Source organism: Ahaetulla prasina, chromosome 1, assembly GCF_028640845.1.
Source record: "Ahaetulla prasina isolate Xishuangbanna chromosome 1, ASM2864084v1, whole genome shotgun sequence".
NCBI lineage: Eukaryota > Metazoa > Chordata > Lepidosauria > Squamata > Colubridae > Ahaetulla > Ahaetulla prasina.
In genome coordinates, this window is record NC_080539.1 from 178,580,120 (window position 1) to 178,592,755 (window position 12,636).

General features: G+C 44.2%; 1 protein-coding gene across 1 annotated transcript in view; it reads left to right on the forward strand.

The window, feature by feature from the left end:
* Positions 1–1,412: 1,412 nt before the first annotated feature.
* Positions 1,413–12,636, forward strand: part of TFAP2D (transcription factor AP-2 delta) — a 45,211-nt gene continuing 33,987 nt past the window's right edge. Inside the window, exons 1-3 of the mRNA XM_058164750.1 lie at positions 1,413–1,451; positions 2,439–2,936; positions 6,101–6,161. Coding sequence (XP_058020733.1) covers positions 1,413–1,451; positions 2,439–2,936; positions 6,101–6,161 — 598 coding nt within the window. The remainder of the gene's footprint in view (positions 1,452–2,438; positions 2,937–6,100; positions 6,162–12,636) is intronic.

Here is a 12,636-nt window from a genome sequence, read left to right on the forward strand (position 1 = left end):
AAGCAAATTAAATGGCAATTAAAAACCAGTACCACCCGCTCCTTATCGCCACTGCTGGCAATATCAGTTCGCCGGCAGCAGAAGGGAGATGCCAGGTGCCCACGCGCCTGCTTTCGCCCAGGCGCGGCGACAGCGCACAGCGCAGAACCAGGCGGGCAGGCGCCTGGACTCAGGCAGCGGGGCTGGGATGCTTCTACCGGGCCACCTCCCGAAAGGAACTTGGCCGATTGTAGTGAATCAATAGGGGGATTGGTGGGGGGCAGCTTTGATTAGCGTTCCACCAAACAATATAAAGTATGTGGCACTGCCGGTATATTTATCCAGTGGAAAATGACCATCTTTCTCTTACAGATGTTCCACGTTCAATGTTATTTCCACTCTATGTCAGCGTGTGTGAGACTGCATGTGCAGTACATAAATAAAACGCATCGCAACAGCACCCAGGTTTCAGATAAGTTCTTCCTTGGAAACGCTTTCTTTAAAAAAACAAAATGTGATTTCATTTAGGATGTCCCACATTAAAGAGTTAGGCTGTGATGGGGGCCTAATTTCGATTCTGTTCTTTAAAACAAAAACAACTCGGCTAATTGGTTTTCTCTAATTTGGGGTGGGGGGTAGAAATTCAATTACATACAAAACAAATTTCCGCCCTGGTCAAAAGTGTGTGTGTGTGTGTGTTATGGGGGGGGGGACCCAAATACAAAACAAATACAGTGCGCTAAAAGAAGCAACTTACCAATTGAAAAGGATAGTTTAGCTTAAATTCATCTATATTGTTTGATGTAATAGATCTAGATCTTCCCAATAATATGAATTTTAAAAGGTCGGCGTGGAAGTGCTGAATGTGGGGATCCCACATTTGGCTAAGTACGGGTGAGAAAAAAGCGTTCTGAAAGAGCGAAGGGGAAAATGTATAAAAACGTTGAAAGAACCTCCAGTTCCTTATTAGGCGAAGATACAATATTTATTCCTTGTCTCCTGGGATGAAGCTGCTCTATCTATTGTCCTCCCAGTTCTCAGTGCTGATGCTTAATTTTCAAAACTTCTATATTACCAAGGGACCTACGACATCAGCCAAAGAAATACCCAGCAAGTACAAAATCTGATCCGGGGAGCCGCTTTTGTGCAGAGGGGAAAATTGTTCCTACAGGTTTTTAAAAGGCTTGTATGGCGGAAAAAGGGCTGGCGATTTCGACAAGCAGATTGGGGAACACTTTTGCATTTAGACAGAATATATATGTGTCTCTATTTTTTGCCACATTTGGGGGAAACGGGAGACGACGACAATTTTTCTAATATTTTTTTTTTAAAAAAAGAAATTATTCTTGGTTTGATGGTGGCTTTGGTTCTTTTCTTTCCTTTTTAAATTTGGAGAAGGAATTTAATTTTACGCCTCGTTCGAAGAACGCAAAATGTCAACTACCTTTCCAGGACTCGTCCACGATGCGGAGGTATTTTGTGTGTGTGAGCGCGCGGGTGTGTGCGCGTGTGAGTGTGTGTGTGCGTGTATGCTTATGCATGTGTGTGTTCGAATGAGCCTCTATGTGCGCGCGGGTGTACGGCTGGGTTTTCTTCTCTTTCTCTCGCGCACGCTTTCTTTTTTTGGGTATGTATGTTAATCCACGTTGGACCGTTACATTTAATTATAATCCGGCTTCAGAAAGAACTTGGGGAAATAAAGGGCGAAAATTCGTTATGACATCTGTCGCCGGGAACAGGCAAGGGGCAAACCGCTGCCTCATTCAAACGGTTGCCCGGACCAAAACAGACTGAGCGGCGCGAGAATATGCTCTGAAATGTTGGCAACGCTGGAAAAAGTAGTCTCTGGGAACTTGGGAGCCCAGCAACCCACAACTCCCCTTCAGATTGTCGGAAGGGGAGGTCTGGGTATGGGCTTGTTACGGGACGGGACGGAGATCTTTTTAAACCAGAAAGGGTAAAGGCGTGTCGAGAGCCTCAATACGGAGCCGTGGAACCTGCGCTCCAAAGTAAGGGGGCCCTGCGTCTTTAGCCAAGGAGTCAGGATCCGAAAAGGCGCCGGTTTGCGCCTGACACCAACGGGGGAACGGAGCGGCTTTTGTGTTGGGCGATTTCGCCAAAGCAACTATGGCGAACACGGGGAAAGAGTGACTTTTTGGCCAGTCGGTGTTGATTCTCGTTTTCAGGCGCAGGTTTTACTCCCCTTTCCTCCCCCACCCGAAAAAAAATACCATACTCACACTTTGATTTTGTCTCTCTCCTTTAAAAAAAGAAACCAAAGCAAAGCTCAGAGCTGCCCGGCATCAGCCCAAGGTGTAGGCGAGGGCCAAGGCTAAGAAAACCGGGCTGGGGGCGGGGAGAGCGTTAGACAGGACGGGGTACTTCGGGCCGCCCCGCTTTTTCCCCATGCCCGGCCTGCCATCCCTGGGTTACCTTTTTCCACCATTCTGCCTTTACAGATACGTCACGATGGATCAAACAGTTACCGCTTAATGCAGCTGGGATGCTTGGAGTCTGTGGCCAACTCCACCGTCGCCTACTCTTCCTCGTCGCCGCTCACCTATTCCGGCACCGGCACTGAGTTCGCCACCCCCTATTTCTCTGCCAACCACCAATACGCTCCCCTACACCACCAGTCCTTCCACTACGAGTTCCAACACAGCCACCCGGCTGTTAACCCCGACGCCTACTCCTTGAATTCACTCCACCACTCTCAGCAATACTACCAGCAGATCCACCACGGAGAACCCGCCGACTTCATCAATTTGCACAATGCCCGGGCGCTCAAATCCTCCTGCTTGGACGAGCAGAGGCGCGAACTTGGGTGTTTAGACGCTTACCGCCGGCACGACCTCTCTCTTATGGGCCATGGAACCCAATATGGGATGCATCCAGATCAAAGGCTCCTGCCGGGACCAAGCCTTGGGCTGGCGGCCACAGGAGCGGACGATTTGCAGGTAAACGGCATGCGCTTCCTGGGCGCGCGGAATCGCCCCGATTCTCCTCCACTAACTCTCCCCGACGCCTCGCCTTTCCTGCCCTGGATGTTCCTGCCCTGCCCAGACAGACTAGTATTCCCTCGTCCGCAGCCCTCGGTCCTACAGAGAACCCGGTATAAGAGTCAGGCAGGACGCGTCGCGACCGAATGGCAGCCTTTCCCACAAAGTGAGGGGGGGGATCGGCCCCCCCTCCAGGAAACGTTAAACACAGGAAAGGTGGATTTCCTACTAAGTCCCGAAATGAGGAAACCGCCAAAGGTTACAAAATAAGACCAGAGGTGTTAGTAGGTGAAGTAGCTCTGAAAGTAGTGCCGGGTGTGATTATATCTGAACTTCCATCCACTCACAAATCCAGCCAATTTCTTTTGTTTAATCTCTTCCTGGCCTTACGGCGAAGGGGGTTTATTTCTATGGGCGCCTTAGAAATGTAAACAATAAAGACCTCCCTACGTTTCGGCTTACCTCTCAGCTCTGCCTACCTCGAAGCACTCGACTATTTTTGCTTACACATATTTTCCATCGTAAAATTTCGGTACAGGGGAGAGAGAGAGAGAGAGAGAGAGAGAGGAGAGAGGAGAGAGGAGAGAGAGAGAGAATAATTTTCCCGGGTACATCTGATAAAGTGATTCTAGTTACCGCGCTTGACACCGCGATCGTTTAATGTCCTAGTTTTTCTTGCCACTATTTCCTCCCTCAAACGACATAGATTATAATACTTTAATATTAAATTATTCCTTTAAAAGTGGTTTTCTATTTTCAGCGAAAAACAGAAAAGAATTTCTAAGCCTAAAGTGAAAACCGACGGGTTAACTAAACGCTAACTAAACGAAAGCTTCTCACACTCATACACGGCGGAATCTCCAGAAGAATAAAATCCTCAGGGGCCATAAACTCCTTAAAACCTGACTTTCTGCGCTGAAACTCACTCAATAATTTTCTACGCGTCTGTTGCCCCCTTCCCACCCACCCCCGTTCCGTTTTCAACAAGAGCTTCCCTTATGTTCCTCCTTCTCCCAAATCTGCCATTCACTGTTTAGCTTCACTAAGACCTATTTACTCCCCTTTTTTATAACCACGTCTGCTGCTGATTTTTTTAGCTGTACATTTTTTTTCTATGCCCAAGCACAAAGCCTTGTATCTTTTTTCAAAAGAAGGGATTAGCGTCGTTTGCAAGGAAACCCACAATGCGTAAATCCTGTGCGAGAAAGCACCATAGTTTATCCAATTTTCGACTTAGTGCCATTCAACTGGTCACTTGTGCAATGTCATCCGACCAAACAACGTTTTCCCCCTTTGACCCTCCCTTTTCCCTCTCCAGCCTGGAGACAGAAGATTCATTTCGAAGAATCATTTCCATTTTTAAAAAAGTTTTTTTTTATTGTTTCTAGCTAAGAAAGGAGAAAAGAAGATCAATCTTCTCTCCTTTAAATAGGTGCGTGTGTGCTCATTGGGTATTTGACCTATGCAAGATTGTTAAAAAGCTCAGTTAAACAAAACGTTTCTCTGATTCTTTAATTATACTTGCAGCCTGGCCAACTTTCTAATCAGGATACAGAAATGCTGGTTTGTTTGGATCGTGCCACTGTGGCTACTTCCTTAGTTGCAAATCAGCAATAGAACTATATAAAGAGGGACGGGACTCCTGTAACTTATTTATGCAGCTTATAAGCTTATTGATGCTTTGTTCATTTCACTTCCAGGTTTTATAGGAGCAAATAATCAGATTGATGACCCAAAGTGAAAAGACCACTCTAGAAGAGTGTTACTCTCAAGTCTTTCAGTCTCTTTCTTTTTTCATCTCCTCCCCCCCCCTTCTTTGCCACTTTCCTCATCAACATATGTCTCATTTCTAATGCAACAAATGTAAATATACTTTCCCCTGCTCAGAATGTTAAGTGAAAGTCCAATAGTTTGGAAGGCTGTTTGGAAGGCTGTTTAAGTCAGCCTAACAGATGCAAGGATTCTTGAAACCACAGTGGACATCTTTCAGCCCCCTAAAAAGATTTTCCATGGGCAACAAAAGAAACTGTCACACCTTTTCCCATCATTGCTTTAATTTATGCTCAGTCGCCCAGTTTTGTCCATATTGATTTCATAATCACTTTAAGGCAGAACATTTAAACTCAAAAGAGGCCTTGGAAAAGGAGGGGGTTTTAGGCCAGCATCAAGATGGTGAAAAGGGGGGTGGGGTGAAGAAGGACCATAAAGATTGCTTTTGTAAAAGGGTTTTTCCCGGGGAGGGGGTAGTACGATTATTATGTACCAACTCTTTCTCCACATGAACTTAATTCATCACAGACTGCTGTGTAGGTGAAACACCTTTAAAGGCTTACTCCATACTTAAAACCTCATTTGTTTGTGGAGGGAAGTGTGTGTCTTTGTTGAAATTTGCAGTACTGAAAAAGAATTGGGGGATGTAATTGGACAGAGAATATAAGAACACACATGCATACACATAAGGAAAGGTTATTGTTGTTGTTTTTTTAAAAAATCAGAATTCTCCTTTGCAGTGATGCTCACTTTATGTACTTCCATGGGCAGTACCTAACCTGTCTTGGTCATTTTCCTGTTCAGCTTAGACTAGAAGTATATTGTTTAGTTAGAAGCATCCATTTTTATATGGGTACATCCCTCCAACTTAACTCCATTCTTAGATCTGTCCATTGTCTTTCTCTAATTTGATTCACTGGTGGCAATTTTGTGACACAGAGATGCTACATTTCCAGAGGCCGTGCATATTTTATATGCACAAATAGGGAGAGAGTCACTTTCATTTTTATTGTTTCTTTTTTTTTCATGTGCCAAATATCCCTTTGGCAAGTTCTGTCTGTGTCCATGCTACTCGTTTCCTCTTTGTCTGCCTGCCAATCAATCCGTCCGTCAAAGAACTGTCATATTTGAGAACAGAAAAAAGAAGAAAAAGACAGGGCTTATTTGTTTTGGGCACAAGCTGTGCTTTTCTAAGGCTTCTCCTTCCCATCTCACAATTCCAAAGGACAGTTATTATATCCATTGCAACGACTGCGGCATCTACTAAAATCCCAACCATTTCAGCCTTGCAGCTACATATGCATTTTACCTGTGTGGATTTTTGAATCTGGTTTTTCTCTTCTTTATTCAAGGGTTCGGTGGAGGCCCAGTGTGGGCTAGTATTGAATGGACAAGGTGGGGTGATAAGGAGAGGTAAGCACTTTTTAATATATATAGATATATATATATAGGTATATATCTCCTCTTCCCCTCCCACACACACAAAAAAATCAAGTTGTTTGCCTAACACGTGGAATTTGGGGCAAGTTTTGTGGGACAAGCCATGTGTCCAAAATTTAGTTTTAAAAAGTATTTGGGGATCTTTACAAAACTGTCTTTTGTATTCCTGTAACACTCTCTCTCCCTCCGCTCCCCATCGGTGGAATCTTGTAAGAAACCTCAGAAATCATACTGAGGGAAGAAACAAGTTTAAGTGATCTGTGCTGCTTGGAGGGCTTTTGAGTTCAGACATGGCCATATTGAAGTGGAAAATTCAAGAACGAAAGACATGCTCTCTTTGCGACTTCATAGTGATGTTGTGTGGACCTTTTCTCACCTACTGGCTCCATTTCACTGTTTGGTAAGTGTCTTGTAGCGTTCCAGTCACGCTTCTGGCTGGAACAATTTGCACCAGAAAACAGAAAGCCAGGGGAAGGAACATGATGACTGTTAGCAATTCAATCAATTCTATTTAAAATCGAAGGCAGTGTTTGCAAATGAAAACACTGGCAGGTGCAGGAAAAGTGCAGCAACGGTAACCTGTTGGGGAGTTTTTGCAGTCCAAATTCTATATTCCTCTCATAATAATTTAAGTGTATGGAGATATATTTGTCTGAATAGGAGGTGCCAGTATATGATCTTATGTCACCAATATTTTATTAGGCACAAGAGTTACTTTGTCAGGATCGGAATGAAGGTGAAGGAAAATATGACGGCAGAACCTTATTCAATCTTATCATGCTGTGAAATATATTAGTGAATAGACTAAACTGAAAGTAAATGAACAGAAATGCATAGGTTGATTTATCGCGTTCTCCAATTGGCTCATGTATACAACTAAGCAAATTCCAGATTTGCTTTTGTACTATATATGTTATACATTCAGTTTAATGTCATTGTGGAAGAAATTATTGGATTGAATTTTAATTTCTAGGAAGAATGGGCCACAATGAGCACAGGGAATTTAGATCTAGATCTATGAAATCATGATTGTTTATAAAAATAATATGAACTGTGTTATTCTAAAAGAAGCACAAGCTGAGGCTGGCAATGAAATCTCCTTTAAAACCGTCAAACTTCGAGGGTTCCAAAATCGCATTAATTGAGGAAAGACGATCGGGATAGCTTTTTGGTGCTGAAATGGACAGCGCCTTGACTAGACATTTTCTGTCGAAGACAATTCGGTTGACGGTTTTGGTAACTACGCCTTCAAAGTCGAGGTTTTATGGCTCTCTCAGGTCTCTCGGCTTAAGTCCTTGGAAGAGTGGGAATCTACAAGGCTTATTCCTGCTATGGCTTGCATGTTGTATTTCCCTAACTGTAGGCCGATGGAACTATCCATTCTAAACCACAGTCTCAATTGTAAATTCCTTCCTTCTTTCCGGCTTTTGACCCTTCCGACTTTTGATCCTCTGCAACCAAGGTTTTTGTTTTTCTGTTTGGAGTTCCACAAATAATTTTATTTGTGGTGTCCTGTGGTTAAACTACATGGACATTGGAAATCAATAGGAAAAGGGAGTGGCTTAAGAATAAAATACTTTTTCCAAGGGTTAGTTGCAGTTTAGATATGAAAGAGTCATTTATCTGGCATAAGCCACTTAAAATAATTAAAAACTACTTCTTCGTTCTCAGTGAAATAACTATTTCTCACCACAGGAGGGAGGGATTTTGAGTTTCTAGGAACTCAATATATCAGAGATAAACAAATGCTTTTGTCTTTTGGGCTAGATCATTACTGCCAAAAGATAAAGAAGTTGTGTTGCCTTCAACTGAGGTGCTACGCTTGTATGCTTGTATTGCTTGACTGCACTCTAATCTCCCATCTGAAGGATATTTTTCTTCCGATAGTACCATACAATTTCTTTAAACTCTTTCCTGATAATTACTAGAACTACTGATTGCAGGAAAGAAAAACTCTTTCTTTCTTTCTCTCTCTCTTTCTCTATTAAAGAATGATAATGAAGAAATCCTGTCTGAAAATGGAAAGCTGTTTCTTGACTAATCTTAAAAAAATTCATGCTCTGGCTCTATGAGCCACCCATCTGCCTTCCTAAGGAAGACAGCGCTGTATGTTTTAAATGTGTGCCTAAAATGTATAATAAATACTGTATATTTTTTAAAAAAACATGATAGAAATAATCATAACTGCTTCATTCAAAGAATGAAATATAATTTAGACGGATCATGAAATTTTCAGTATGGAATCATCCAGATTGTCTCCACTTTGGCCACTAATACTTTAAAACATATAGCTGGGGGGCATCATATATTTTGAACTCTTTGTTAAAACTCTCAAAGGTAGGTTAGGATTATTTGAAGGAAGGAAGGCACTGTAGGTTTTAGAAGGCATATGGTAGGAAAGAAGGAAAAGAAGACAATGCTTTCACTTAGAAACCAAGAGGAGGAAAAGAGAGGGAGAGAAAAATCTTGTTTGGTTTAAGAAAAACAAGTAATTTGAATTCCCAATTTGAGGGGGGGGTGAGGAAAGAAGGATACAAAGACTTGGCTTTAGAAACGAATAATTATTAAACAGATGGGGCAACTGACGAGTGAAGCATAAGCTACTCATGCGAAATAAAATGATGGGATATGATAGTGGAGACGATTTTACTCCGGATTTATCTTGGCTCTGGGCTGCTGCACATAGGGTTTTCCTGTGTTCTTGGAGACCCACTTTCCGGGCCCCCAGCACCTCCATCCCACCCAAGAAGCTGCCTCCTGCCCGTCTCTTCCTCTGACTTGGCTGGTCCGGGCCCCGTAATGCCTGGATTTTTTGGCTTGGCCTGTTCGTTGCTTTCATGAGAGTCGAGACAAGGAGGACGTTTCTTTTTGAAGATTGCAGTGGGGGAGGGGCGATTGGGACGGCAGGCCTTCAATGTTGGCGAGCTAATTACCAGCCAGCGCCAACAGTAGCCACTGATTAGGTGGCCCAGCTCCCACCGCTATCACTTCCAGTTAATGACGTGCAGGATTTCGCCTGGAGCTCAGCTCCTTGCACCATCGCAACCAATAATCTTTACTTTACCTGCTGCGGGCGTATCGATAGCTTCTCTAGCCTCAGGCATCAAGCTTTGATATGGTAATCTTTCTGAGGACCCAAATTCTGCAGAGATCATATTAATGTTGTACATACAGACTGGCACAGCTTTGCTTTAAAAGTTGAATATTCAGATCGGTTGTTTCAAAAGGAATCACTTGCAAAGATACGAATTTCCTATTTACAGAAGATGTCTGAGATTTTTAATCACAGTGGATGGGATGAATATATATATGTGTGTGTGTGTGTGTGTGTGTATGTATGTACGTATATGTATATGTATATATATGTGTGTGTGTGTGTGTATACATACATACATACATGTATATATAATCTCCAGCCATTCCCCCCTTTCTATTTTCTTATTTTTTTAAAAACCCTCTAATTATAAATCTAGGGCATGTGTGTGTATTTGTGGGTGTGTATGCACGTGCACACACATGGGTGTCTCTCTGTTTTCCTTAATTTTTTCCCTGGTTCTGTTTTAGTTCTTCTGTGGAGCCAGTCTAGGAATGGGCAACCAAATGCACCAAACAAGTAGTCTCAAGGAAGGAAGGAAGGAAGGAAGGAAGGAAGGAAGGAAGGAAGGAAGGAAGGAAGGAAGGAAGGAAGGAAGGAAGGAAGGAAGGAAGGAAGGAAGGAAGGAGAGAGGGAGGGAGGGAGGGAGGGAGGGAGAGAGGGAGTGGAGGGGTGGGGAGGGGAGGGGAAGATAGGCCAATGGTGATATTTAGCCCTCCTATGTCGTTTTATGAAATGGCAATCTCCCTCCCCCTCCCCCTCCCCAAAAAAAGAAAGGGAAAAAAAACCTGCCTCTTGTTTCACTTTGTGATCGTCTATCTTTCCCTGCCCCAGGCTAATTTCAGCAGCTTAAATACTGCTATCGCCTCTGGGCCATAAAAAGAAAAAGGGGACCCAGGCTATCCACACTGTCTCTTTCCCCGATTGCCCTTGGCAACGTGAAATACAAACTACTTTGAATCAAAACATTTTGGAGAAATTAATATGATCTGAACTCTTCCCGTTTTAAGAGATCTTGAGTTTGTCAAATCGCTTAGAGGTGACTGACATGAAAAAGCTGAGGTATTAATGCAGAGCTAGGAACATTGTCAGATCTTATTTGATTAAAAATATCTTTTTAAAAAAAAAAAGGCGTAGAAAAGGACTGCGCATCAGTCACCAAAAAGCAGTCTATCCAATAAAGCACCTCTATGGACAGCCCCCTTTCCTGCCTTTGATGTGTTTACTTAAGGCGCAGCCTATTCGGTTTTGATTGTATACCTTTGATCTACAATTTTAATTTGAGGCACTTAATTATGAAAACTAAGCCTAATGGTTATTCGGGATGGCGGAGAGAGGATGGAAGAGGGGGAGAGGAAAGGGAATTAAGGGAGTTTTCCAGCATGGGGTGGACTACAGCTCCAGGGGGCAATATCTCAGACCTAGCATTTTATCAACATTTTTTTTTTTGCTTATGCGTTCATTCTGATAGGATATAGCGCAACGACTCATCGCACATGCCGTATTGGGAGAAACTCAGCTTCTCCTCCCCGCCGCCCTCCTCGAAACCCGGGCGTGTGGAAGAGAGGATTAAGAAAAGGACGCAAGCTGGGCAGGAAGGGGCAGCGGTTCGTGGGGTTTAACCGAAACTTAAAAGACATTTGGGCGCAGTTTCCCCTCCAAATCAGGGCTGGAAAGAGAGAGGACAGATGATGGCAGAGTTGAGGTTCGAAGCGATCCTACGCCTGTTTTCTCGAAAGTCTATGCCTAGTTCCTCGCGACTAAGGCTGGCAGGGTCAATTCGCGCAGGTACAGCAATGCGCCGCCTGCAGCCCTTATTGCTTTGTGCTTTTGTTTCTTTCCCCAGATTTCGGAGCCCTTTTACTCTCAAGATACTACACACAAGCTGTGCGGGCCGGCCTTTTATTGCCCGTTTTGTAAAGAATGCTCTCTCTCTCTCTCTCCCCTCTCCCTCCCCCTCCCTCCCTCTCCCCCCTATTCTCCCCCCTCCCCCTCCCTCTCTTTGGGTTGCGCGCTTTCTTCTTGCCCCGTCGCGATCCTTCTTTCCGTTCCCTCCCCTCCCAATTTTGCGCTACGCTCAGCGGTTAATTTAAAAGCCACGCAGGAAACAGCTCCGGTGCATGGCTGGACTTCCACTGAGGAAGCCCTCGCCACCTTTAGTGACAGGGTCCGGCACTCTCTCCTCTCTCGCCGTAGGATCCAGGGCTCAAGGAGGATCGCCGCCCACCTTTTGCTGCGCCGCCTGGAAGGTTTAGTTGCGACTGGAGCTCGGCGCGAGGCCAGGAGAAAACAACGCCACGCTTAAACTGTAGCCTTTCTGCCTGTCGTCCCAATTCCCTCCCCTCTTTTCAGCTCTTGGCTGCCCGCATCTTGATAATCCCATAATACGTATAATTTGTCCGTACTGTATTGTCCTTAACGCGGCTGCCTCTTTTTCAAGAAGCTATTAATCTGCGTCCCATTGAAAAGCCTTTAATGCGCTAGGTTAATTAATAGCTCCAGTCGAGCAGATTTCAAATGGACTCACAACAAGGCAGGCGGGGCGGGGGGGACGGAGAAAAAGAGGAGCGTGCGGGGAACTGACCGGATGGTCTGGGGGAAGGACGAGGGAAACCTGGCGAAATGAGCGGGTGGCCGGCCGTGACGCCGCTGCTGGGGTTTCCAAGGTGGTTGGGCTGGCAGCTCAGGCCGGGTTGGTGGGTCACATGAGCCTTCGGAGTAGAGGCGGCTGTGGCTAGTGTTAATTCGTTGGATCCCTTGGTAAACAGCATTTTGAGACAGGTCTTTCACTTCCGAGCCCAAGGGTACAACAGAGCTCTCAACTCTGAATCACCCTATGCATGCAAGTCCATCGTTGGACGCTTGCAACCTGAAACGAACACAAACGTCTATCAGAAATTATAGCCAAAGTGCTTTGATAAATGGCTTTCTGAACATACAGAAACCACTTCATTCACGTTTGGTGTGAGCTGGTCAGGGAGGAAGCATACTGTATAGTGTGTGTGTGTGTTTATAGGTACATGTATAGTATGTATATATAACTAGAGAGAGAAAATGGAAAGTAAGATGGATCCTTGTTATCTACAGTTATATTCTTTTGTCTGGGAGGAATTCAGAGGAAATGTCCAGTTAAATTTCTGTTAAAATCAGTAAAATAAAATACATAGGGTGGGGGGGAAACATACTCAGGGAGTTCATCATGCTCTCTACTTCCACCCCAAAGTACAGGAAACTAATTCTAAGAGTGATTGATTTCCATAGGATTGAACCGTCTCTAAATATTGCCCAATAAAGTCTTCGAAGTCAATAGAATTTAATTAATGGAAAGAGTGCATTTAAAATGGAGGGGTTACA